We start from the raw sequence: 26,876 nt of genomic DNA on the forward strand, positions 1-26,876 counted from the left end.
CCCGCGGATTGGCGGCAAGGGTCGTTTTCCACGCCTCCGGCTCCGGCTTCGGGGCTGTGGAGGACGCTCTGGTTGTTAAGGCGACTCGTCCCGCCTCCTCGGGACCTTGTTCAGCTTTGTGATTGGTTGCTAACATCAAGGAATCCCGGCGTGGACGGCGCGAGGGAAAAGATGGCGGCGATGGCGGTCGGGACTGCCGGTGGGAGCCGCGTGTCCAGCGGGAGGGACCTCAATTGCGTCCCTGAAATAGCTGACACACTAGGGGCTGTGGCCAAGCAGGGGTGAGGGCCGGACCTCCGTGAGCGGGGGAGGCAGGGTCCGAACTCGAGGACGGGAAAGCTACCCTGCCCGGAGAGGCAGGGATGAGGGGATCGGGTGGGATGGTGGCTTGAAAAAACCATTACTCCTGAGGGGATAAGCCTCGCCTCCCGGAATAGAAACTTAGGGGAGTTGTATGGCCACTGAGTCCAGAAGTCGGGGGAGTTGTTGGGTAAACTCAAACAGGGGAGCCTGCAGCAGTATCGCAGGGCTCCGGGAGTAAGGGGAAGCGTGGGGGGCAAAGATGAGAAGAGGTTAATTTTTCGGGGAGGACAAGTGTAGGCTGAACCGGGGTAGATCTGAATGGGACCATCCCAGAAAGTCAGAGACAGCAGAGGAGCAAGAGCACGAGTTGGCACGGGTTTCCTTCGGTTTTCCTTACTCATCTTTTGGCTGTGATTTTGGGGGGAGAAGTTGAGGCACAGTGCAGGGCGGTGTTGAGTCCCAGGCTGGGCTGCACTCTGGAGCCTCCGAAAGGGCTGTGCAAAGTCAGGCTAGCTTGAGTCCAGTTGCTTGGATCTGCGAGCGCTACCGCTCTCTTTACCTGATGATTCTGGGTCTGTCGCGGTTGTAGGTTTGATTTCCTCTGCATGCCTGTCTTCCACCCGCGTTTCAAGAGGGAGTTCACTCAGGAACCTGCTAAGAATCGGCCTGGCCCCCAGACACGCTCAGACCTACTGCTGTCAGGAAGGGGTAGGGACCATCCCATATGCCCCTTAATTTGTTAGCAGCAGTACCAACTTGTGCCTATCAAAGCCCTCATTCTCCTTTTCTGACTTGGCTATAATGGTGAGCCCCTGGGATATAGAGAATTCTTCTAATCTCTTTGCTTATTTGCTTTGAAAAAAAAAAAAAGAGCCATTACCCATTCTGCAATAGGCTATATCCTATGTCTGTGACAGCAAATATCTTTTGGCTCTCATTTCTACTTTCTGTTCCCCACTGAGAACTAGAAGTTGCACAAGTAAAGTGCTGAACCTCACTTGGTTTTTGTCTTTCCTGGGTGGGGGTGTACAGACTGGAATACGCTCATTGTGGGAAAGCTTTCTCCATGGATCCGACCGGACTCCAAAGTGGAGAAGATCCGCAGGAACTCTGAGGCGGTAAGACTGTGGGTCTCTTCACTTAGAGGCTGTTTTTAAAGATTCCATCTATAACCAGGTTGGGTCGGGGGATGGGGGTGTTTTTTACCCCCCTCCTCCGTAACTTGGTAAATCGATCAGTAAAAGTCATTGAAAGCTATTTGGAAAGTCAGCTCTTAATATTTTTCTTCTCTTCTCCATTCCAGGCCATGTTACAGGAGCTGAATTTTGGGGCCTATCTGGGTCTACCAGCTTTCCTGCTGCCCCTTAATCAGGAGGATAACACCAACCTGGCCAGAGTTTTGACCAACCACATCCACACCGGCCACCACTCCTCCATGGTATGGCGCAAGAGCTTGCTATTCTGCTGTGTTTTGGCTTGGGAGTTAGGCTCTGTTCAGGACCTGCTTGGGTCTACCCAGTCAGTGCAGGGGGTATTTGGCAAACTGCAAGTAACACTGCTCATGCCCCTGCCAACACACAGTTTCAAAATGTATAAAACACATAATTCTTTCTTGAAACTTTATAGTTGAAAGCCAAGGCAGGTATGTGCATTTACAGGATACATGGGGAAAATCACAAACTAGGAAAACCATGTAGCAGGGTTCATTTGAGATTTGGATCCAGGTCTTTTTAATTGTTGGGTGCTTACTGGGCCCAGTGAGTTCAGGCCAAGTTCTGAGAGAATACCTGTTGATGTGCAGTTCTGGATGCGTGTGCCCTTGGTGGCCCCCGAGGACCTGAGAGATGATATAATTGAGAATGCGCCAACTCCTCACACAGAGGAGTACAGCGGGGAGGAGAAGACGTGGATGTGGTATGTCTTTTTGTGGTTGCTCTGGGGAGGCACAGGATGGGGCCTGGCCCAAAGCCGCCTTGAGCTGGGGCGGTCAGTGCGTCACGTGTGTTTGTATTTTTCTGTGTCTGACTCTGGATAGGTGGCACAACTTCCGAACTCTGTGTGACTATAGCAAGAGGATTGCTGTTGGTAAGTCCACCAGGGCCCTGGGATGAATGGTCTTCCGGTGGTTTCTGGGAGCCAGAATCAGTAGCCTTGTCTGTACCGAGCAAGCACCACTTACTTGCCCTGTGCCGAGCTCAGGGATATCGTAACACAAAGGAGCGAGGAAGGGTTTCTCGCCTGGCGACAGTTGGCAGCTCTTTCTGTTCCTTTGTAGCTCTTGAAATTGGGGCCGACCTCCCATCTAACCACGTCATTGATCGTTGGCTTGGGGAGCCCATCAAAGCAGCCATTCTTCCCACCAGCATTTTCTTGACCAATAAGAAGGGATTTCCTGTTCTTTCTAAGATGCACCAGAGGCTGATCTTCCGCCTCCTTAAGGTAGGTGGTGGTCAAAGGATTCTAAAGGTAGACCAGCTGTATTTCTTAACTTACGTTATATATCATGTGTTTCTTAGGGGTGACTTTTCCTCTTGAGAGTAATTTCTGCCAAGGTCGGGGCTGTGAGCTTACAAAAAGCAAATGTCCTTGGGAGGACTAGCCAACCTTTGAAAGGGAACTGGACCCTATAAGGTTTTGTTTAGGAAGTTTGCAGTAAGGATCCACGGGACACTTTGTACCAGGATGGTACTTAGGAAGCCTAAGAAGGCCCTGGAAGTTTCTTGAGCCACGTTGTGGCATTTGGGACAGGCACTGGAGAACTGTTGGCCTGGGCTTTATTTGACGCTGAGGCTCTTTGGCCTTAGACCAGAATGTCCCAGAATGTTGGTGTGCAAACTGCATCTAATGCTCTGACTTCCCTCACAGCTGGAGGTGCAGTTTATCATCACCGGCACCAACCACCATTCAGAAAAGGAGTTCTGTTCCTACCTCCAATACTTGGAATACTTAAGCCAGAACCGCCCTCCGCCCAATGCCTATGAACTCTTTGCCAAGGGCTATGAAGACTATCTGCAGTCACCACTGCAGGTGGGCTGGGGATGCCCTGGGAAGGAGCTCGTGGGAGGTCATGGGAAGCAGTTGGTGTTCTGATGCATTGGGCTCCGTCAGCAGCTTCATTTGCATTTGTCCTTTGATTCATTGTCAGCCACTGATGGACAATCTGGAGTCTCAGACCTATGAAGTATTTGAAAAGGACCCCATCAAATACTCTCAATATCAGCAGGTACAGTGGGCCCAGGCTGGGCAAAGCACAGGGCCAGGCTGATCCGGGTGAGGGTAGAATCACAGCCATGAGATCTCTCCTTCCCCCAGGCCATCTATAAATGCCTGCTGGACCGGGTACCAGAAGAGGAGAAGGATTCCAATGTCCAGTGAGTACTTTCCCTTGCCACCTCGGGACCTTGCATGCACATTTCTTTGAGTGCTTAGTTTGCTTGGCCCCTCCTCTCTCCTAGGGTGCTGATGGTGCTGGGAGCAGGCCGGGGTCCGCTGGTGAACGCTTCCCTGCGGGCAGCCAAGCAAGCTGACCGGCGGATAAAGCTGTACGCCGTTGAGAAGAACCCAAACGCCGTGGTGACGTGAGTTGTAGGCAGCTGGTTGAGAGCCCCATCCCCGGGGCCAGTTTGACCTCAGCATCTCTCACCAGCTTCATCTTCATTTCAGGCTGGAGAACTGGCAGTTTGAAGAGTGGGGCAGCCAGGTGACCGTCGTCTCCTCGGACATGCGGGAGTGGGTAGCTCCGGAGAAGGCAGACATCATTGTCAGCGAGTTGCTAGGCTCCTTTGCTGACAATGAGCTCTCACCGGAGTGCCTGGATGGCGCCCAGAACTTTTTAAAAGGTGCCTCCAGGGTCTGGAATGGGAGGGGGTGGGTAGGGAAGGTGAGGGGGACTTGGCTCAGCTCACGTGTTGTGGAGATTCACTGCCTGGGGGGTCCTTGTCACCTGAACTCCTCTCTGTCAACCTCCGTGTTCATGTCTGCAGTGCGAGAGGACTAGAAGTTTATTTATTTGTTTACTTAAAAGGCAGAGTTACAGAGAGAAAGGGACAGATTCTATCTTCCATCTGCTGGTTCACTCTCCAAAGAGCAGCAATGATAGAGCTAGACCAGGTTGAAACTAGGAGCCTAGAACCTTATTGGGGTCTCCCAAGAGGGTGGCAGGAGCCCCAGTACTTGGGCCATGCTTCTCTGCCTTCCCAGGTACACTAGCAGGGAGCTGGATCGTAAGTAGAACAGCCAGGACTCAAACCAGTGCTTTTGGGCGTGCCAGCACTACAGGTGGCAGCTTAACCCATTGTGTCACCACACTATTTCCCGCCTTTGGTTTTAATCTTGTGTTATTCTATGTTCATCTAGAAGTAACATTCCCCCCCACCAAGATTTGGGGGCAGGGCAACCTGAAAATCCTGACAACATTGAGTGACTTCTTGCTGCCATCCCCATGCCAGGGGTAGTCTGGGTGGATGTGGGAGGCCTGAGGGAAATGACATACCTCATTTCCCTTCCTTGGGAATCTGACCCTCTTCTTGCTCTGGCAGATGATGGCGTGAGCATCCCCGGGGAGTACACCTCCTTTCTGGCTCCCATTTCCTCGTCCAAGCTGTACAATGAGGTTCGAGCCTGCCGGGAGAAGGACCGAGACCCTGAGGTGAGGAGCCCCGGTCTTTAGGAGGCGCCAAGAATTCATCTAGTCTCCCCATTCTGCACCAATAGCAACTCCTCCTGGAGAGGTGGAGGAGAGAGGTGGAGGAGCTGGAGAGGCAGAGATGGGACCCAGGGAGGCAGGAGAAATGGTGGCTCCATTTCTTCCAGGTTGTTGGGATTTTGAGTCTTTCCCTAAGGAAATGGGCATCTCTTGGCTGTCTCCCACAGCTCTCGCTCTCTCACTCTTTGTCTTTTACTCGGGACAGGCCCAGTTCGAGATGCCGTATGTAGTACGGCTGCACAACTTCCACCAGCTCTCTGCGCCACAGCCGTGTTTCACCTTCAGCCATCCCAACAGAGGTAGGTTCCTGCTGGACTGGCCTCTGTCCTCACCCCCACCCCACCCTTGCTATCCTCTCCACCTTCTATGGGCCCTTCCTGGGTCCAAGCTGCATCAAGTTGCCTGGGGCTTGTGGTCGCTCATCAGTCATGTGGTTGTGTCCTTGCAGATCCTATGATTGACAACAACCGCTACTGCACCTTGGAGTTTCCTGTGGAGGTGAACACAGTGCTGCATGGCTTCGCGGGCTACTTTGAGACGGTGCTTTATCAGGACATCACTCTGAGTGAGTGTCTTGAGCTACAGATGGCAGGATACGGCGGTACCTGGCCAGGCAGCCTGTCTCCTCTGGATTCCTGTGAATTCCAGGATTCAGTGAATGGAGCTCTTTGGGTATTTATTCCCATGACTACAAGGCATCCCCACTTGGCCTCTTCTAGGTCTCAGAACTGGGTATTTTATGTTTGTCCACACAGGTATCCGTCCAGAGACTCACTCTCCTGGAATGTTCTCTTGGTTTCCAATCCTCTTCCCTATTAAGGTAGGCATCACCTTGAGGGTTAAGGAGTGACTTTGCCAGTGGGGTTGTGTCCCTTTCCCTCGCCTTGGCCCGTGGCTGTGACCCATGCTCTGCTCTCACAAGCTCTCCGCTCCCACTGACAGGTGCTGCAACTGCCTGCAGTGGCCTGCCCCTACATCTGTCCTGGCTAATCTGCCCATTCTCTGCTTGGAGCAAGAGTCCTTTTTTATGTCTTTAAAAAAAAAAATTTCTTTTGCAAGAATCCTTTATTTCCTTTTTTTACATCCCTATTTCTCATCTTTCTAAAACTTCTTTCTAAAACTTTCTAAGCTTCAGTGCCTTCCCACATCCCTTAAGGAAGGTCCACATTGGGACCTGCTCAGCAGACTTGGTAGGACCCAGCTTGCCTTGCCTTCTCAGCAGTTGTCCTTTTGCTTCTGTAATCTTAGGCCGTCTGCTTCTTCCAGGTGCCTGTCTTCCTTCCCTTGTGTGTTCTCACCTCTTACCTATGCCTGGCTGGTTCTTTGCTCTTCTCTTCCTGCAGCTAATTTCTCTTCTAGGTCTCTTTAGACAATCTTATTACCAGATACGTTTGACTACCACTCATAGGTATTTTCTTGTTTGTTTTCTTTCTTTCTTCAAAGATTTCTTTATTTTAAGTAAGAGTCACAAAGATGGAGACGGTGGGGGAAAGCTCATCCATCCATTGGTCCACTGCCCAATGGCCACAATTGTCAGGGCTGGGCCAGGTACAAGCCAAGAGCCTGGAACTCTATTCTGGCTGGCAGGGGCTTGTGCACTTGGGTCATCTTCTGCCACCTTCTCTGGTATATTAATCAGTGGAGGGCTGAATTGGAAGCAGAACTGTGATCCAGGATGCCAGCATTGCAGGTGTGCAGGCTGAGCCCACTGTGCCATTACACCAGCCCTGCTAGTAGGTGTTTTCATGGGCATGTTCACAGCACTTTTTTTTTCACATGCTTTTAATGATTTGCCCAAGTTGCTTTGTTTTGATTTTGTTTTTAATTGGAAAGGTAGATTCACAGAGAGAAAGATAAAGATCTACCGTCCACCAGTTCACTCCCCAAACAGCGGCAACGGCCAGAGCTGAGCCAATCTGAAGCCAGGAGCCAGTTCTCCCATGTGGGTGCAGGGTCACAAGGCTTTGGGCCATCCTTGACTGCTTTCCCAGGCCACAAGCACGGAGCTGGATGGGAAATGGAGCAGCTGGGATTAGACCTGGTTCCCATATGGGGTCCTGGCGCATGCAGGGCAAGGATTCAGCCACTATTTTATCACAACAGCTCCCCCTTTTACAGATTTATATATATTTTTAATAGGAAAGGTAGATTTACAGAGAGAAGGAGAGACAGAGAGATCTTCTACTCCCCAAGTAGGTGCAATAGCTGGAGCTGAGCTGTTCTGAAGCCAGGAGCTTCTTCTGGATCTCCTACACGGGTGCAAGGTCCCAAGGTTTTAGACCACGTTCTGCTGCTTTCCTAGGCCACAAGGTGGTAGCTGAATGGGAAGTGGAGCAGCTGGGGCATGCATTGGTGCCCATATGGGATCCCAGGGCATGCAAGGTGAGAATTTAGCCACTCAGTCATCACACCTCACTCAGGTCTGTTCAGTATTCAGATCAGCTCCACTAGGGCTGGAACAGTCAGGCTTATCATTTTATCTCCACATCTCCCTTAATATGCTGTTCCATACAACAGTATGCTCCACACTGAATCTTCGTATCTCTCCTTACAGCAACCCATTACAGTGCGTGAAGGCCAGACCATCTGTGTGCGTTTCTGGCGATGCAGTAATTCCAAGAAGGTGTGGTATGAGTGGGCTGTGACAGCACCAGTTTGTTCTGCTATTCACAACCCTACTGGCCGCTCATACACCATCGGCCTCTAATGCGGTGGTTCAAGTGGCCAGAGCCTTGAATGCAGCTTCAGGGTGCGCTCTCGGAGCACGGGAAGTGCGGTCCATGTCTGGGCTGTGATTCCTCTCTCCCGTCAGCGAGGAGCACTTCCGTCTACTTGCCTGCCTTCCATCGAGGTGGGCAGAGGATAAACATTCACGGCAAGGAATGAGCCAGCAATCTGTGAAAGATCTCCTCCGCTCAGGACAGGAGCAAGTGACAGTGTGGGATCTGAAGCTGCGCCAGCAGGCACTGCGCCCTCAAACGCTGCGGGAGTGGCCCCGAGCACAGGTGGATCGAAAACTGCTCTGCCCCGCCCCTGCTCTCCTCTGTTGTTGTTTGATGGTTTTGTGTAAGAGGAAACACAAATAAAAATGAGGTTATGGCCCTTTTCTGCTTTAGTCTGCTGCTATCTGCTTCTGCTTTTTCACACCTGTGTAAGGTCCGGGCATATTCAGGTCTGTACCTTGCACTGTCAGGACCCTGGGAGCCTAGCTTTGTTCCCTCCTTGGGCATAGGCTTTTTAACTAGCTACAGTGAGCCCTCTTCCATTAGAATCTGTTGGTCAGGCTTTTCTCGGGGGAAGAGGCCTGCAGAGAGAAGCTAGCTTCCCTTCCACCTAACCGAGCACCCACAAGTCAAGTATGGGGTTTGTAAAATCAACAAAGAGTTTGGAATTCTAAGAGATTATCTAATTCAACCTCTTATATTACAGACAGGGACTATGAAATCTGCACGATCAAAGTAATGTTAGTCCGGCTCTCCAACCTTGCACATCGGCTCTGCGCGAGGCAGCCAAAGCATGCAAAGACCCCGGAAGCCTTGGGGATGCAAGGGTGGGCATTGATCCCTGCTTCCTGGTTAGCCCTTGCAGTGGGAGTCAGTGGCACACAAATTTGAATTAACTTTCTTTCTTAGATCCTCAAGCACTGAGATTGAGAGGGTGGTGGAAACGGTTCACCCAGGAACCGGTGGAGAGGTGGGCACCTCTGACGAAACAGGTGCAGTCTCCGCAAAGCTGCGCCAGGGAAGATGGACGGCCTGCCCGGGCCAATCAGTAGGGACAGCCAAGGACGTCCTCCACCTCCTGGCCCCGCCCTTCGCGAGCACCCAGGGTGGAGGAAGCGGGCCCTTAGCGCTCGCAGCTCTGCCGTTTCCCCGCCTTCCACGAGCCGTTGAGCCAATGAGCGGTGGCCGGAGGCTGCCAAAGGAGGCCTCACTTCGCCGGTCTCTGAGAGGTTGGCCAATCAACGGGAACCTGGCGGTTGCTAAGAGACACTTGCATTTGGCTCCACCCACCCACGGGGCTGTAGCCAATGAAAGCCCATACTTTGGACTGTTGCCGCGAAACCAGTGAAAAGGGTTTCCGCACTGTGGGACTTCCGCGCAGGCGCAGATTGGAGAAGGTTCTGGAAGACAGCGTCGCTGCCGCCATTTTGCGGGAAGAGGAGCAGCTGCGGCTGCAGCGGGGCTTTTACTGCCGAGACTAGAAAAGAACCGAGCTTCGCGCTCGTCAGCTCTCCCAAAGCAGCGAAGAGAACCCGGACCCATCCTTCAGGGACCCGGAACTGGTAAGACACCTCCAAGTCCTCTTCACCCCCCCCCGCGACGTCACCTCTGCGTGACGTGGGCGTTCGGCGCCTCCCCCTGACGTCAGGGGTAGAAATGGCGTCACGAGCAGAAATGAGCAAACTTTTAACAAAGTTTTGAGTGCTTTGTTAATTATGATTTGGAAGAGTTCCCTACCTGACTGTAGCCCGCTGGCACGGCACCGTCACGGCTGTCTGCCGTCCGCGGCCTCGGGGGTCGCCTGGTCTCAGACACCCAGGGGCGCTCCTGAGAGTGTAGGGGGCTGGGAAGCCTGGACCCGCCGCTGAGCGGGAAGCGCGTTGAGATGTCTGCCTCGGGACCCAGTCTCTTGAAGGCTGGCGCTCGCTGTGTTGGTCTGCATGGTTCACTTTTACCTAAGGGCGAGGCTCGCAGGAGGATTGACTGCTGGGACGTTGGTGCCGGTCGGTTACTTACAAGGACCGCATGGAGCCTTGGCCATTGGCCTTCTGCTTGTTCCTGTTCTTTAAGCCTCCTTTAATTCGGATGGGTTTGTGCTCAACCCCGTGACCAGAACCAGAACGGCGCTCCCACGTCTCCCTAGGATTCCAGCGAATTCATCATTCTCCTCTGTTCCTTCAACAGTGGGGTCTTTACCCTGCTGTGTAACAAGATCCAGGCCCCGCCATGACTGTGAGCCTTGAGTGCAGTTTTTGGAGGTGGGATGGAAGAAAATACTGATTTTCTTTTTTAATGGAATTGAATGACTTTTACCCATCCATAAGTTAGGATATAGAATTGGGAAACTTTTGGCACTTCATTGGTTTGGGGACATCTTGACATATAATCCTCACGAGATTGCCAACTTTGAAAGTATAGCGTACTTATGTCATCACTTAATGTTGAACAAAAGGATGTCTTCTGAACAATGTGGTGGTGAACATGTGGACTGTTGCTTACACAAATGAGGGCAGCTGCAGTGTCACCCAGAGGGACCATGCTTGTATCTGCATGGTTCATTGGTGACAAGAATTGTTAAAACACCATGATGCTATACTAAGCCTACGCTTAAGTAGGTTCCTTCATTTGAGTGAAAACTTCAAAAACTTTCCTCATAGTGGATTGCCTAATGAAAGTACTTGTGCATGTATTGGAACCTCTGCCTTGCCCTTAACATTCAACCGTGAACAGAACGTGAGGTTAGAAGCATGTAATTGGCAAGGAAAAAGCATGTTATAGAAAATAGAATAGTCAGGGTAGACAAAGTGGTTGCAATTAACAGTTTGAGAATGAAAAACATGTGTCTTCAGAGCCATTTTCCCAAAGTGGAGCATATATTTGCATATTGCAGTTACTCTAGTTCCTAGTATTTTTTCTTTTTCTTTTTTTTTTTTAAGATTTATTTTTTTATCACAAAGTCAGATATACAGAGAGGAGGAAAACAGAGGAAGTGCTTCCGTCCGTTGATTCACTCTCCAAGTGAGCACAACGACTGGTGCTGTACCGATCAGAAGCCAGGAGCCAGGGGAGCCAAAGACCTCCTCCAGGTCTCCCACATGCGTGCAAGATCCTAAGGCTTTGGGCTGTCCTTGACTGCTTTCCCAGGACACACACAGGGAGCTGGATGGGAAGCAGGGCTGCTGGGATTAGAACCGGTGCCCATATGGGATCCTGGCATGGTCAAAGTGGGGACTTTAGCTGCTAGGCCACCTCACCAGGCCCCTAATATTTTTTCAAAACATGTACTTATTTGTTTGAAAAATAACAGAGAAGGAGAAATTTTCCTTATGTTGGTTCATTCCTGAAAGGCTGTTACAGCAAGAGCCAGGCCAGGCCAAAAGCAGGAGCCAGGTCTCCCATGGGGATGGCATGAACTTTTCAAACTGTCCTCTGCCACTCATCAGGCATCTTAGCAGGAAGCTAGGTTGGAACTGAAGTAGCCAGGAGACAAACCAACGCTCATGTGGATTTGCTGGTGTCACGAGGTAGAGGAGTAGCTTGCTGTGCTAATATGCCAATCTCTACACTTGGGAGTCTTAAGATCTCTCTGATCAAGTTAGTCCCAGGACTTTGACACAATGGCTCAGTTGGCCAATCCACCCCTTCAAGTGCAGAGATTGTTATGGCAGCTGGTTCATGTCCCAGCTGCTCCACTTCCTATTCAGCTCACTGCTTGTGGCCTGGGAAATCAGCGGAGGTGGGGGATGGCACAAAACCTTGGATCCCTGTACTCACGTGGTTACATGTAGCCTCATGGCTTTAGAAAATCTCAACTTTGGCTGTTTTGGCCACTTGGGGAGTGAACCAGCAGATAGAGAATCTGTATCTCTGTAAATCTACATTTCCTATAAAAATGAATAAATCTGGGCCTGATGCGGTAGCCTAGTGGCTAAAGTCCTCACCTTGGATGTGCTGGAATCCCGTTTGGGCACCAGTTTGTATCCTGGCTGCTCCACTACTTCCCATCCAGGTCCCTGTTTGTGGCCTGGGAAAAGCAGTCAAGGATGGCCCAAAGCCTTGGGACTCTGCACCTGTGTGGAAGACCTGGAAGAGGCTCCTGACTCCGGGCTTCAGATCGGATTGTCTCAGCTCCAGCTGTTGCGCCTACTTGAGGAGTGAATCAACTGCAGGTGGAAGATTTTCCTCTCTGCCTCTCCACCTCTCTGCATATCTGACTTTCCAATAAAAATAAAATAAATTTTTTTAAAGGATTTATTTGTGAGGCAGTTATAGAGATAGAAGGTGATCTTCTGTCTACTGGTTCACTCCCCAGTGGCTACAATGACTAGATCAGGGCTGGGCCAGGTGGAAACTGGGAGTCAGAAGCTTCATCTCTCTCCTACGTGGGTGACAATGAGCCAGCTACTTTCCTAGGCACAATAATAGGGTGCTGGATTGAAAATGGAGTAACTGGGACTTAAACTGGTGCCCAGATAGGGTGCTCACGTCACAGACACAGTATAACCTGCCACCCTGCAATACTGTCCCCTGGAGATATTTTTTTATATTGGAATTTTTCAGGTGTTTTTCCCCACAACACAATTAAGGTGTGTACATTGGCATATGATAAGAATGAGCTTCTTAACCTGTCTGGTTTAATTTGTTTTGATGTGTATAAACACCCAAGAAACTCATCACTCTCAAAGATTATTTTATGCCTCCTCCCACTTTTTAATCCTTTTTTTCCAGCCCTTCCCCACCTATCTTATCCCTTGGCAACTACTGATTTGTTTTCTGTGATCAAAGATTTGTATTTTTTTAGGATTTTATTTAAATTTTTATGTTTTTTGGTCTGGTTGCATGGTGGCTTTGAAATTTGCGCATATTATGTGTACTGACAATTCTGGGTGAATGAGCTTTTAATATTGTATTGGTTTAGTTCGTTGCCTTCTGTCCTCTTGTTTTTCATACTTGACAGACCTGTGGTAGACAGTTGTTAGGTGTGAAGGGTGGGAGAAGGCAAGAATGCACTCTGCTTGCCAGAAAGAAGGACTTCAGAGCAGAACTGGCTAAGCCCACCTGAATTCACGTGTTTGAGTTACCTAAATTCTAGTTGCTATTGAACAGAAGACCCTGGAGACGAGGCTCTGCTGCTTGGTGTGTGAGATCTGTGGGAGGAGCCTGGGGCATTTTGGCATCATTCTGGCATTGGCCTTGTCTTGCTTATGATTTTTTAGCCCTATTTACCTTTGTACTGGAAATAGTTATGATTTCAGTTTAAAGCAGTTATTCAGAATTCTGAATGGTAGAATGGAGACCTTGGTCTGTTGGTGTTGGAAGTGAATAGTACCTTTGAGGACTGACATGTTCTCTTCACAGGGCAGGATTGATTGGATTTTGTCTCTATTTAGGTTTCAAATGTCCTTCTAGACCTTTGACTGTTTGTAAGGTGCAAAACAGAGCTAGTTTAGATCTGTAAGGTGCGTAGATAAACATAAGATAAGTGGTAGCCAGTAAGATCCCTTTGGTGTTTGATAAAAACTGTGTATCCTGAAGCCTGTTTGTTGGAGGGGGAAGGGAATATGTGGTGCTGGAAGGGGAGGAAAATATAAATCAGCTTCTTATGTATCCGTATCCTCTCCTCAGATCTGACACGATGGCGTCTGATGACTTTGATATAGTGATTGAGGCCATGCTGGAAGCGCCCTATAAAAAAGAGGAGGTAATATCCCCCACCTTACTCCTGGAATTGGGTTAAGAGAAAGGGCAGCTGTGCATCATCATTTGCAATAGTTTGTGACTCCTCCTTCCCTGCCTGTTTATTTTGTTCAGTGATTATGCATAAAAGGCATAGTCTTAGGAAGCTTTACTGGGGACCCACAGTTGGGGGCCACACTCTTAGAGAAGGCCCCAGAAAATGGGGGAGGGTGCGTAATTCGGTGGTGGTCATATGTGCTTTGCTCACAGCTCTCGGTGACACGAGAAAATTGGTGGACCTCAGACCCAGCGCCCATGTTTCACTCTCCTTGGAGATAATGTCAGCGGACAGATGTTAGGTAGCTGAAGTTTGACACCAAACAAAGCTGCCGTTCTGATGTCTTCTTGTTGGGTAGTTTCCTCGTTTCCACTGTTACTCCCTTTGTTAGGAGACTCAGACGGTCAACACCTGGCTAGATGATCGAGAGCTTTGATTTCTTCCTTGTCCACCTTTGTTCTTTTTGCCCAATGGAATCTGTGTGTCTTGTGACCTTTTCCTGGCGAACTCCTCAGGATGAGCAGCAAAGGAAAGAGGTTAAAAAGGACAGTCCTAGCAATACCACCATCAGCACCGGCACCAGTGGCAGTGGTACCAGTGGGAGCACCACCACTGGGGAGACGAGCAAGTGAGTGTGGGGGGAAGACATGGGTTGGCCCCCGTGGGAAAGGGAAACAACTGCGTCTTTTGGAGAACAGGGAAGCAGTTGCTCTTAAACCTGCTGGCTTTTAGTAACGGCGCCACTGAGTCATGGGAGTAGTGGTAATTTGGTTACATGATCTTCTAGTCTTCATTTTGCAGCACAGACTAGCGGACAGATCCTAGCATTGGTATGTTTCGTTTGAATTAGTAAGAGGGCCCCTGATTTGGGAACATGAGCTTTGATGTGGCTTTAGGGGGATTTCAGCCACCTGAGATACCCGACAGCATCGAGGGCTGTGTGTAAGTTGGTGATGTGTAGTCGCTGTGAACTACTGCCAGATGGTCTTCTGGGCTGCGGTCTTTTGGTGCTCTCTGTTTCACCCTGGCCTTACTCTCCGTTTCCTTGGGAGAGAGAACAAAACCTCCTCAGTAGTACAAATTTCCCCTCTCTTTTCACAGAAGGAAGAGAAGTCGGAGCCGTAGCAGAAGCAGGGATAGAAAGCGCAGGTTAGTGTTGCAGGGCACCGTTGGGCTTGAGGAGTTGCTAAAATGGCAGGGAAGTCATTATGTGAAAGACCGAAAGAGGTTGTTTCATGTGTAGTCGCAGCCGAGACCGGGACCGGCATAGAAGGAGAAATAGTCGGAGCCGAAGCCGAGATCGCCAGCATCGTCACCGTAGCCGTAGCAGGGACCGTCGGCACAGTAGTGAGTCACGAAGTCGCGACCGGCGTCGTGAGGATCGTGTGCGCTATAGGAGTTCTCCACTTGCTGCTGGGTATCACCTTTTGCTAATAAGATCACCTTTGTGTCCTAATCTGGCTAAAGCAAGTGCACTGTGGAGCCAGTTCCGAGAATACTTAAAACCCATGATGACGAGCGGATGCTGTCACTGAGGGAAAGCACAGGTTGAGTATCCCTCATTTCAGCAGGAGAGCAGAAGTGCTTCCAGTTCTGGGTGTTCTCAGATTTGGGGATGTTTGCATCTGTGTAATGAGGTACTTGGGGAAAACAAAACTTGTTTATATTTCATACCTTAGACCCACCACTTGGAGTTGATCTTATCATGGGGATTTTTACTTTTAAGATTGATTTATTTGAAAGCAAGGGGACAGAAGGCGAGACAGGGATCTTCTATCCTCTGTTTCACTTGCCCATCTGTTAGAATTTATAAGAACAATTATTATGGGGGACCAGGATGGTGGCTCACAGGGTAATCCTTCACCTGCAGTGCTGACATCCCAGGTGGGCGCTGATTCAGGTCCTGGCTGCTCCACTTCTGATCCAGCTCCCTGCTTAATGGCCACGGAAAATAGTGGAGGATAGCTAAAGTCCTTGCCACCCTTGTGCCCTCTTAGGAGACCCAGAAGAAGTTTCCTGGCTCCTGGGCATTGTGGCCATTTGGTGATTGAACCAGCAGATGGAAGATTTATGTCTCTGTCTCTCCTTCTGTCTGTCTGCCTTTCAGATAAAAATAAACCAATCTTTAAAAAATTATGTACAGTGAGGTATTAGAATCTGTTTTTGTGTGTGTGTGAAGAAAAAGTTGATGTTGAAGCAAAGTGAATAATTTGCTTTTTTTTTCCCCCCTATTCCTTAGGCCTAGATATGGACAGAATAAGAGTCCTCATGTCAGAGAGAAGAGCCCGGTCAGGTTAGTAAATAATGAACAGAGTTTTCAGGAATAAGTTATTAATAATAAAAAATGAGTAAAGGCAGACCACAAGAATGTTGCGGGTTATCTGCAGGGCAGGAACCACACTGCGGGTGGCAGTGGTCTCAACACATTTTGCTCTGCAGGCAGCCAGTGGATAACCTGAGCCCTGAGGAGCGTGATGCCCGTACAGTTCTCTGCATGCAGCTGGCTGCCCGCATTCGGCCTCGAGACCTGGAGGAGTTTTTCTCTGCCGTTGGCAAGGTAGCCCTCTCTCCTGAGGGGCCTCTCTCCCATCTTGTCTTCCCTTAATGCCCAGCTTGGGATCCTTTGTGCCCGGGATAGGTTCGTGACGTGCGGATCATCTCAGATCGGAACTCACGTCGTTCAAAGGGCATTGCCTACGTGGAATTCTGTGACATCCAGGCTGTGCCACTGGCCATTGGACTAACTGGGCAACGGCTCCTGGGAGTTCCTATTGTGGTCCAGGCCTCACAGGTGGGCAGGCTGAGAAACTGACATGGTGTAAGGTGATAAAGTTGAGAAGGAAGCTGGGGCATCACCCATCATCTTCCCTCTCCCCAGGCTGAGAAAAATCGACTGGCAGCTGCAGCCAACAGCCTGCAGAAGGGTGGTGGTGGACCAATACGCCTCTATGTGGGCTCCCTGCACTGCAATATCACTGAGGACATGCTCCGAGGCATCTTTGAGCCCTTTGGCAAAGTGAGTAGAGCATCAGGGAAGCCTGCAAGAAAACAGAAAAAGGGAGGGTCACTGTACCTCTCGGTTCCCTGTGGCTGTAATGAACCCACTCCATAAATCACAACGCCTTGACAGCTGAACTCCATTTCTGTTTAAACTGTTTCATAGACAAGTGCAGGCACCCTGATACACAGCGTGGGTGCCCCAAGAGTGTCTTAGTTGCTGTGCCAAGTGCTTACTGTTTTTCTTAAGAATTAAGTTAGAGGGGCCCGGCACCGTGGCCTAGTGGCTGAGGTCCTCGCCTTGAACGCGCCGGGATCCCGTGTGGCCTCCAGTTCTAATCCCGGCAACACCACTTCCCATCCAACTCCCTGCTTGTGTCCTGGGAAAGCAGTCAAGGATGGCCCAAAGCCTTGGGACCCTGCACTCATGTGGGAGACCTGGAGGCGGTTCCTGGCTCCTGGCTTCGGGTCAGTGCAGCACCAGCCATTGCGGTCACTTGGGGAGTGAACCATCGAATGGAAGCAATTCCTCTCTGTTTTTCCTCTTCTTTGTATATCTGACTTTGTAATTAAAATGAATACATCTTAAAAAAAAAAGAAAAGAAAAAGATTTAGAGAAAGAACTTCCATCCATCGGCTGGTTCACTCCCCAACTGGCCACAACCATTGGAACTCAACCAGGTTGAATCTAAGAGCCTGTGTGGGTAACAGGGACGCAAAGTACTCGGGCCATCTCCCTCTGCTTTCTCGAGTGCAAAAGCAGGTAGCTGAATCAGGTGGAGCAGGCAGGACTTGAACCCGCACTCATCATAGGCAGCAGTACAGCCCACTGCACCAGAGCGTGGCATCTGTTTCTTTTTTAATGGAAGGGTTTTTGTTTTATTTTGTATAAGATTCATTTATTTTTATTGGAAAGTCAGACTTACAGAAAGAGAGACAGAAAAATCATCCATTTCTAGTTTTACTTTCCAAGCGGCCACAACATCCAGAGCTGAGCCTACACCAAGCCAAGAGCCAGGAGCTTCCTCCGGGTCTGCCACACGGATGCAGGGTCCCAAGGCCTTGAGCCGTCCGCAACTGCTTTCCCAGGCCACAAGCAGGGAGCTAGAAGAGAAGTGGGGTAGTCAGGGTACAAACCGGCACCCAAATGGGATCCTAGTGCATGCAAGGCAAGGACTTTAGCCGCTAGGCTACCAAGCGGGGCCCCACCTGTTTCCTTTTAAAAGATTTGGAGAGGTGTAGAAAGTTAGACTTGTTCAGAGTATCCTAAAAGTATAAAATTGTTTAGACTGGAAAGAGTTGTTTAGAATGTTCTGGGTATAAAAGATCATAATAATTCCTTTCTGTTCTGCCACAGATCGATAATATTGTTCTGATGAAGGAGTCAGATACAGGCCGATCTAAAGGTTATGGTTTCATTACAGTGAGTATCTAATCTTTGTCATTTTTCTTTGAGTTTGTCCACTTGGCTAAATTTGCAGCTTAGATTCATCCTCCTATAGGAACTGTTCAAGTGACTTAAACCCTGGTGCCTGGAGCTTGGACAAGCCTTCTGCTCCTTGAGATGAGTGCATTGCTTGAGACTTTGGCTTTGCTTCGACCTCTGTCAGTAGCCTTGATATGGGGGTACCCAGGAGTTCAACCAGCTTCCCTGGTGCTACAACTTGCTGCTTGGGTAATAGTAATTATTTTAGGCTGCAGCCGAAAGGGTGGGGGCATGAGGGAAGTAGGTGTGGGCGTGTTTTAATGAGTTGTTGTGTTCTGATTGGGGTGGGAGTCGGATGTTATACTTCACCTTGGCACTGTCTCACATTAAGAAAGATCTTTATATCAAAAATGGCACTGTAGAGAGAATAGTGAGACCCTCTGTAGCACCAGCAGCACACTTTCTGAGCATTGCAACAAAGTTGTTTCCAGTGCTGGACCTGGTGCTTCCATGTGACTGCTCTGACTCTAGGCATCATACACACCCCCACAGCTAGCCACAGGGCAGGGGGTGGCAAGGTGCATTTGAAGTATGCAGTGAAGGCAAGGCTCCTGCGTCACCCAGCACCACATGATAAGCCCTAGGGCAGGTAGTGCCACAGTAAATAAAGCCAGCTGGGGGGGGGGGGTGACATTTTTGTAGTGGCAAGTCACCATTTCTGCCATTCAGTGTGACTGAGATGCGGAAAGGCTTCTTTTAGGTCAGCATCCTTGACACTTTTACAGAACCTGAAAATCCTCTGTCCCAGGGAGCTGTTGGTGCTGCTGCTGATAGGGGCCAGATCCTAGAGGCCACTGGTGGGCTGTGGGTGTGCAGTGCTCTCCTGCACTCAGCACCAGGACCTGTTCCCTCCTCAACCTGTGCTCTGGAGTTCCAGGTTCCTACTGCGCCTAGAACCCAGCACCTTCAGCTCCCAAAATGTCAGGCTGGGTTTCCTATAGATAATGGACTTTCTGAGTTACTAGATTCTTAGTGGAGCAGAGATTACCAAATGGTCCAATTGAGAGAACCATTTTGGCACAGTGAGGGTCTTAGGTCACATTTCCTGGGAAAGAACAGTTTGTGTCACAGCAAGCATGCATCTTTCCTGGGAAAGGATTAGTGTATCTCATCTTTGAGATGGTGTCTGGCCACGAAGTGACTGACAGGGCCTGGTTTCTCGTAGTTCTCAGATTCCGAATGTGGCCGACGGGCCCTGGAACAGTTGAATGGCTTTGAGCTTGCTGGTCGACCTATGAGGGTTGGCCATGTGACAGAGCGACCAGATGGCACCACAGATATCACTTTTCCTGATGGAGACCAGGAACTGGATCTGGGTTCATCAGGTGGACGTTTGCAGCTCATGGCCAAACTAGCAGAAGGTACGGTCTCTTATAGGGTAAAGAACACAGGTTTGAATTTTACTTTTTTTTTCTATTATTATTATTATTATTATTTTTAAGATTGTTTTATTTTTATTGGAAAGTCAGATATACAGAGGGGAGGAGAGACAGAGAGGAAGATCTTCTGCCCGATGATTCACTCCCCAGCAGCCGAAATGGCTGAAGCTGAGCCAATCCATAGCCAGGAGCCAGGAGCTTCTTCCGGGTCTCCCACGCGGGTGCAGGGTCCCAAAGCTTTGGGCCATCCTTGACTGCTTTCCCAGGCCACAAGCAGGGAGCTGGATGGGAAGCGGGGCTGCCAGGGTTAGAACTGGCACCCATATGGGATCCCGGGCTTGCAAGGCAAGGACCTTAACCACTATGCTTTTGCGTCGGGCCCCTAGATTTGAATTTTAGATCAAGGATTTGGACTTAACCTCACCTTTTCTTCTTTTAGGTGCTGGACTCCAACTGCCAACCCCAGCGGCTGCTGCTGCTGCCGCCCAAGCTGCTGCCTTGCAGCTGAATGGAGCAGTCCCCCTGGGAACCCTGAACCCGGCGGCTCTGACTGGTACACATAGACCTGGGGAAGTGAGAGAGGGTTAGGGCCAGGAAGCTGGATGCTCTGGGCTCACTCACCCTCTCTTCCTCTTTCTGTAGCTTTGAGTCCAGCTCTGAACCTTGCTTCCCAGGCCATCGCCTCCCAGTGCTTACAGCTCTCAAGCCTCTTCACCCCACAGACCATGTGAGTCTCAGGACCCATCTCCTTTGAGTCTTGGTTTATTCTTGTTCTTGTCTTTGCCATTTACCTCTGCTCCTTGTCCCAGGTAAATCTGGCGCAGTAAACTGCCTGCCTGTGTCTGGATCCTGCCGGTCTCTTCTCCTCGTCTGGTTTTCCACTGCCCCATCTCTGTTTTGTGGACCATGCCATCCCAAAGATCTGGATGTCGACTCTGGAAAAGTCGGGACCACCCTTTGACATCAAGAAGAGCTCTTGCCCGTGGCCCCACTGGGAGTGGACTCTTCTGAGCGAAGCCCCCAGTTAAAGAGAACAGAATCTGCCCCTGCTTTGAAGCCCTGTTCCTCCATGGATATCCTCTCCCGAGATGACCTTCCTGCCTCCCAACACCCTCTTAGTGATTCCTTCATTCCTCCTGCATTGGGAAAGCCATAGGGCATTAATTGAAGGGACTCAACTCCTTTTCTTCTGCTTTACCTTATAACCTGTCATGGAAATCCCTTAGGATCCTTTCAGTCAAGAGGATTTGGGGTTTGGGGAGGGAACCTTGAAGATGCTAATTTTGTGCTACTAGGTCCCTGGAAGATAGCCTGGACATGCGCTTTGGAAAGCCTGCCTTAAACCTCAGCTTGCTGCAGCTGGAGGCCAGAGCCCATCCAGGCTCAGCTGAGAGGCATGGAAGAGGTCAGTCCTGGCAGGCAGTTAACATGCCTTAAGGGTTCCCTCTCGCTTCAGTAAAAGGTGGGCTACCTTTCCAGTCATTCTGTCTTCCTGTGTGTACTTGGCCTCCTTCCCAGGCCCTCCCTTTGGCCTAGGGTGGGACAGTGGAGGAGAGGCTGCTCTCTACTGCTGTTGTGTGACTCTACTGTGGCCTCAGCCCTGGTGGTTAGAGCTGCTCTGTCCCTTAATCAGACACATTTGAGCCCTTCTCACTGGATTTTATAGCCCGTGTCTGTGTACAGAAGTATATATACATACACGTATATAAACTTGGTACAAGAGGCAAGCCCTCTTGTGACTGCTGCCCATGTGTGGTCTCTAAAGTCACTCGGTGTCTCATGTTACTCCTAGGCATATAAAACATTTGTGATGTGATTGAGTTTCCTTTATTTTTGTTTTGTTTTATCTTCCTTAGAAAAAAGTCTCGTACCTGGGCAGGCTTCCCAACAGGTGTCTGCATTACACTGCATCCCATGACCTCCATCTTAGTTCATCTCCATACCTGCCTGTCCACTGGACAGACTTTGGAGCTCTTGACTAGGGACAGATCTTGTCTTTCCACCAGATGGCACTGTGGCAGTGCCACATTCTGCATCTCCTAGGGGTGTGTTTTGTGATCTTGAGTCTTAGTCTCCTAAGCTTGCCATTCTATCCTGTTGGTCTTGGTCTTTGTACCTGCCATTGACTCTTTGTTGTAGATGCTGTTGTCCAGTGTCCAGAAGAGTTGCGATGTTATACATCAGGGCTCCTCGGCCTAACGTTCCATTCTTGATCAGTTGCCTCAGTTCTCAAGTTTCCCCGAGTTCTGCCTGTTATAACCAGTGAATCCCAGGAAAGTGAATCTTCAAGGAATAGAGAGACACCTTCTGCAGGCTTTCTTGTGTAACAAGGGGTGGGGCAGGACCTGGCTTATCACCCTGGGAGCCATCCAGAGAAGCAAAGGCCTGAATTCAAGGGCAAGGCTGTATGGGGAGCTTCTATTTGTTACTGAGCTCCATAGCAACAGAATGTTAAGATTTTATTATGCTAAAAATATGGGTAATTGCTGTTAGGTTTTAATTTGTCAGCTCTCAGACTTCTAAGCAGATGATAGCTTTGCGGTGGTGTCAGCCTGTAGGGTTGCCTTTTACACTAAAGCATAAAGTGCCAGAGGACTGCTTACATCGTGAAAGGCCACAGGGACTCTGCTGGCTTCTGACTTGTGCAGGCCACAGTCTCACCTGCTGCTGATGTGCTCCTGCCCCAGCCCTTCCTGGTCTTATTGAATCTGTTCTCTGAACTTGGGGGAAGGAGAGTCTGATGTACTATTTTTAGGTAGGAGCTGCTGGCTGTGACCCAGTTCCCCTACAGTTATTGATTTGGCTGCTAATGCATCTTGAGAAGGGATTGTTTCTGTTAATCATGCTGAGGCCATGAGCTGAACCTCCTCATATCTGCTGTGGACTTGTCCACACTGTTATAAATACCCCCCCCCCCCAGGCTTTGCCTCTCCACCTTTCTGAGAAGACCCTGATCTGTGCTGGGTTCTTCGCATTCCCAAGCCACCTTGCACTTTAGCCATTCTATCTCAGTTCTTCCTTACTGCCTGTTTGTTTGTTTGTTTGTTTTTTAGGATTTATTTATTTTTATTGCAAAGTTAGATATACAGAGAGAAAGATCTTCCATCCGTTGATTCACTCCCCAAGCAGCTGCAACGGCCGATGCTGCGCCTATCCAAAACCAGGAGCCAGGAGTCTTTTCTAGGTTTCCCCTGCGAGTGCAGGGTCTCAAGTCTTTGGGCCATCCTCGACTGCTTTCCCAGGCCACAAGCAGGGAGCTGGATGGGAAGTGGGGCTGCTGGGATTAGAACTGGTGCCCATATGGGATCCTGGCATGTGCAAGGTGAGGACTTTAGCCACTAGGCTATCATGCTGGACAGTGCTGCCTGTTCTTACTGCTCGCTGCAACCTCTTGCTGGGAGGGAGACTGTAATGGAAGTAAGGAAGCATCTAAGACAGCGTCTGCTATACTCTTGCCCCATATAAGGTGACAGTGCCTAGTGGGTGACAGCTATTGTCGTGTGTGTGATTCAGTGCCTCCTTATTACTCATCTCTCCTGAGGGGGGTGGTTAGAGTGGAGAGAAGGGGGCAGTGAACAGCCTCTGGGGCCAGTTTAAGGTAAAAGAGACCTCCTCCCCTGCGTTAAGCTTTCCCAGCAGAGTATGAAGGCTAAGGGCAGGATAGAGGGGGAGACGGAGATCCAGATTGTATCCCCACAGAGTTAGAATTTCTCCACCAGTCGCCAATTCTAAATAAGATTTCCACCTGGCCTGGCTTCGCACCTCTGTTCCAGTTTTCAGGCTGGCAGCATTTCTTCTCTTGTAGTTGCTGTGTTCTTGACATGGAGATTTAACCTCCTTCCTTCTCAGACATCAACAACTTAGAGATGTGAGCCGCAGCAGCATCAGGACTATGACCTGTGTACGTATATATAATCCTGGTGCTTAAGACAGAGTCTGGTGAGAATCAGAGAGCTGTGCTTGGGTAGTGAAAGGCACTAATGGCTCTAAAAAATGAAGATTAGGAGGTGAAAATAATCATTGGTTCAGGATTTGTGCAGTTCAGGCAGCATTGTAATTGCTTTATAACCACCATCTAAAGCAGACTTTTATTTTCTTGATTTTGTAAATAAGGAAGTTGATATCCACAATATTAAATAACTTGTCCCTCAATTACACCGTGAGCAAGTTTAGATTTTCAGTCCAAGTAGTCTGGCTTCAGACCCCTCAACCTTAAGCTTCCCTGCCTTTCAGGCTCTCAGTGGAAACTAGGACTTGGCAGTTATTAGGGGGAAGTGTCATTGTGCCTCCCCTCCTTTTTTTTTTTTTTTCTAGGAAGTCTGATTTACAGAGAGAAAAAGTCTTCCTTCCATTGATTCACTCCTCAGGTGGCCACAGTGGCCGGAGCTGAGCTGATCCAAATCGAGGAGCCAGGAGCTGCTTCTGGGTCTCCCACATGGGCGCAGGGTCCCAAGGCTTTTGGCTATACACCAAGGCTTTCCCAGGACACAAACTAGAGCCCATATGGGATCCTGGCAGGTGCAAGGCAAGGAATTAACCACTAGGTTATCACATGGGCCTCATGTCACTTATCACTATATCCATTGCACTGTGCAGAACCTGAATCTTTCCAATCCCATGTCTTCATTAATCTCTTCCTTCTCCCCTTTTGCTGATCAAAATCCTAAGACCTGGAAGTGTTCCTAGTTGGAGTTAATCTCCCTCTTAGGTATTTTTTGTCCCGTTGGGCATCATCTTCTGCCTCTACCGTCGCTACGTGGCTACGGCCTTAGGAGCCTCACCGTAGAAGTCTTTCGCGTTATTGCTCTGTTGTGCACATGTAAAATTTTAGGTTAATTTCCCCTCTCCAAGTCAGATTCCCAAAGGCTCCCTGCTAAACTTCCTTCCCCTGCAGCTTCATCCATTTCTTCCTCACTCCTAGGACAGAGGAAGCAGTGTTACTCTTTTTGGTGTTTCCATGGTAGCCTGTGAGACTTTAGATAAAGTGTGGCTTGCCATCCACCAGAGACTGATGTTTCCATGGTAACCAGGTGAAGGCGCTTGTCATGAGCTGGATGCAGGAAAGGAGTTTCTGAAATGCTTTATGACTAAATCTTGTAGCTTCAGACATGTCTTCTCCCTCCTCCCTTTTACACTCTATCTCCAGAACTAGTTTGCTCTGAGTGTTGAGAGAGCTCTGTGGCTGTGAGGTGAAGTGGACCAACTGATTGAAATGACTTGGAAAGATCCCTTGGCAAAAAAAAACATGCTGACCACAGGTCACTGTAAGGGTGCAGGCTTTGTGATGCAGCTGTTCCACTTCTGATCCTGGGGTGGCCCAAGTGCTTAGGCCCCTGCCACCTTGTGGGAGACCCAGATGGACCTCAGGCCCATGGCTTTGGCCTTGCTGATTCCTGGCTTTGTGGGCAGTGGGAGAGTAAACCAGCAGATAGAAGATGTCTCTCTTTTGCATTTCAAATACATAAATAAGTAATGTATATTTATATATACATACACACATTTTTAAAAACCACTTTAAGAAGCTGGAAAAGTATTTTGTATTAGCTGTTCCAGATGATCTGCTCTCAAGAGCGCTTGAGGAGCTGGCTGGAGTTACTGGAGAGCCATTAAGCAGTTATTTTTGAGAGCAATGGGTAGATGGATGAGGTGCCTCAAGACTGGAAAGGAGCCAGTCAGTGTTGGTTCATAGGAAGGAGAAACAATGACCTTGGAAACCAGACACTTGTCAGACTATTAACACTAGGCAAGGAAGAATGGGAGCTAAAGTTAGCATTCAAACATCAGGAAGCCTGCTTGTTTAGAATGAGTGATGCTAAGAATTGGCTGGGCACAAGAAAGCTGAGGGCGGGGGCTGTGGTTCAGGTTAATCTTCACCTGCAGTACCAGCATCCCATATCGTGCCTGTTCGAATGCCAGCTGCTCTACTTCCAATCCAACTCCCTGCTAACAGCCTGGGATGGCCTAACGCCTTGGGCTCCTGCAGCAGTGTGGGAAACCCAGAAGCTTCTGGCTCCTGGTTTTGGACTTGCTTGGCTCATTTGAGGAATAAGCCAGTGGATGTAAGATATCTGTCTCTCCTCTCTGTAATTCTGCCTTTCAAATGAAAATAAATATTTTCTTTAAAAATCCATATCTCCTCTGCCCTGTAGCAGAATGGTCACTTTGGAGCAACCCTGGCTCCAAAATCAGAGCCTGGATGGTTCTGATTTTCACAAACAAGCTGAATAACCTTTAGCGCTTCTCTGACTCATACCCTTCATCTATAAAAAGGAAATGATCATAGTACCTAGCTCATAGCACTGCTGTGAGGACTAAATAAGATGATAAGTGTGAAGGGCTTGGACCTGTTAGCTTGTTGCTGTCATCATCACCATCCCCATTCCTCTAAATGCCTCATCACTTGATTTCCAGCCTGACCTCTCCTTCTCAGCTTCAGAGAATACTCAAGGTTTAGAGAAAGGAAAACAAGGATGAAACATCGGTGGAAAAGAGCCCAGTTGTTCCTAGGCTAAAGTCCTAGTCTCATATGAGATCCTGTATCACATCCATCCAGCCCAGTGTCCAGGGAAGTTAATCCCACTACCCCAGTTTTTGTCCCCAACTGTCCATATAGTCAAGAGCATAACCAAATAGTTTTGAAAACAAGTGAATCCCTGAGTCCATGCCAGATAGCTTCAAGGTGCCTGGTGGGAAGAGAACATCCCAGAGCCACTGCCTGTTGGTAGCACTGTGCTTCATGTCCTCCTGATCCCCCGCCCCTGTCCCCAGCATTCCTAAAGTACCTGCCTCCTGAATAAGTATTTTGAATAAGCACAGATAGCCTGCTTGAAGACAAGTGATGAGTTTAGCAACAAAGTAAAAAATTATACAGTACAATATAGTATCCATTTGGGCTTCAGTTGGCATTACCTCCCCCACCCCTGCCCCAAACACTGGCTAGACAAACTGATAATGAGTGATCCCTGAGGCCGAGCATGTTGCACCTTGTGGACCATAACTTGTATTTCCAGGAAAAGGGATTTTGGTGCAGTAATGAGGGTGCTGCTTGGGACTCCTGCATCCACATCAGAGTGGCTGCATTTGTGTTCCAGCTCTATTCCCAGTGCCAGCTTCCTACTGATAGGCACCCTCGGGCAGCAGGTGATAGCTCAAGCAGTTGGGTCCCTGCCAGGCCTGGATTAAATTTTGGATTCCTGAGTGCAGGAATTTTGAGAGTGAATCAGCAGATGAGGGATGTTTCTCTCTTGCTCTTTTTCTCCCTTCCTCCCTCTCCTCACTCACTCCCTGCATGGAGCCCCATCTAGGAAACATTCTGAGTGCTCTGAAAAGCTCCCAAGGCTCTTATTAACCTGGCACATGTTTTTATCAGTATTTGAAAGATGTTCCATGTGCTGCTCTATCCCTAAATATCTGTAACAGCTGGAGTGAGGCTACCTCAAAACCAGGAATTCAGAACTCAATGCAAGTCTTACATGTGAGTGGTAGGGACCCAAGTATTTGACCTGTTGTCAACCAGGGTGCACATTAGGAAACCGGAATCTGAAGCAGA

The 26,876-nt window shown here is 49.3% G+C and overlaps 2 protein-coding genes across 5 annotated transcripts; both read left to right on the forward strand.

The window, feature by feature from the left end:
* Positions 1–86: 86 nt before the first annotated feature.
* On the forward strand, positions 87–8,123 carry PRMT5 (protein arginine methyltransferase 5). 3 transcript variants are annotated; one of them, XM_040970263.1, is made up of 17 exons: positions 87–281; positions 893–1,011; positions 1,336–1,421; positions 1,607–1,741; positions 2,105–2,217; positions 2,339–2,388; positions 2,579–2,742; positions 3,169–3,330; positions 3,449–3,526; positions 3,616–3,674; positions 3,759–3,881; positions 3,967–4,142; positions 4,842–4,951; positions 5,214–5,307; positions 5,457–5,573; positions 5,764–5,828; positions 7,563–8,123. In XM_040970263.1, the coding sequence occupies exons 1-17, from the start codon at positions 172–174 to the stop codon at positions 7,713–7,715; spliced, it is 1,914 nt and encodes a 637-aa protein (XP_040826197.1). In that variant the 5' UTR covers positions 87–171; the 3' UTR covers positions 7,716–8,123. The 3 variants fall into 3 exon arrangements, with proteins under 3 accessions (XP_040826197.1, XP_040826198.1, XP_040826199.1); XM_040970264.1 differs by lacking the exon at positions 1,336–1,421 and having other exon boundaries at positions 158–281; positions 1,653–1,741; XM_040970265.1 differs by lacking the exon at positions 893–1,011 and having other exon boundaries at positions 217–281.
* A 1,002-nt stretch (positions 8,124–9,125) lies between these two features.
* Positions 9,126–21,143, forward strand: RBM23 (RNA binding motif protein 23). 2 transcript variants are annotated; one of them, XM_040970266.1, is made up of 14 exons: positions 9,127–9,293; positions 13,357–13,432; positions 13,981–14,093; positions 14,567–14,614; positions 14,709–14,882; positions 15,705–15,758; positions 15,905–16,022; positions 16,104–16,256; positions 16,344–16,481; positions 17,820–17,885; positions 19,114–19,309; positions 19,767–19,880; positions 19,970–20,054; positions 20,137–21,143. In XM_040970266.1, the coding sequence occupies exons 2-14, from the start codon at positions 13,367–13,369 to the stop codon at positions 20,138–20,140; spliced, it is 1,329 nt and encodes a 442-aa protein (XP_040826200.1). In that variant the 5' UTR covers positions 9,127–9,293; positions 13,357–13,366; the 3' UTR covers positions 20,141–21,143. The 2 variants fall into 2 exon arrangements, with proteins under 2 accessions (XP_040826202.1, XP_040826200.1); XM_040970268.1 differs by lacking the exon at positions 20,137–21,143 and having other exon boundaries at positions 9,126–9,293; positions 19,970–20,058.
* Positions 21,144–26,876: the final 5,733 nt, after the last annotated feature.

Source organism: Ochotona curzoniae, unplaced genomic scaffold, assembly GCF_017591425.1.
Source record: "Ochotona curzoniae isolate NIBS_2020 unplaced genomic scaffold, NIBS_Ocur_1.0 scaffold_4701, whole genome shotgun sequence".
Lineage (NCBI taxonomy): Eukaryota > Metazoa > Chordata > Mammalia > Lagomorpha > Ochotonidae > Ochotona > Ochotona curzoniae.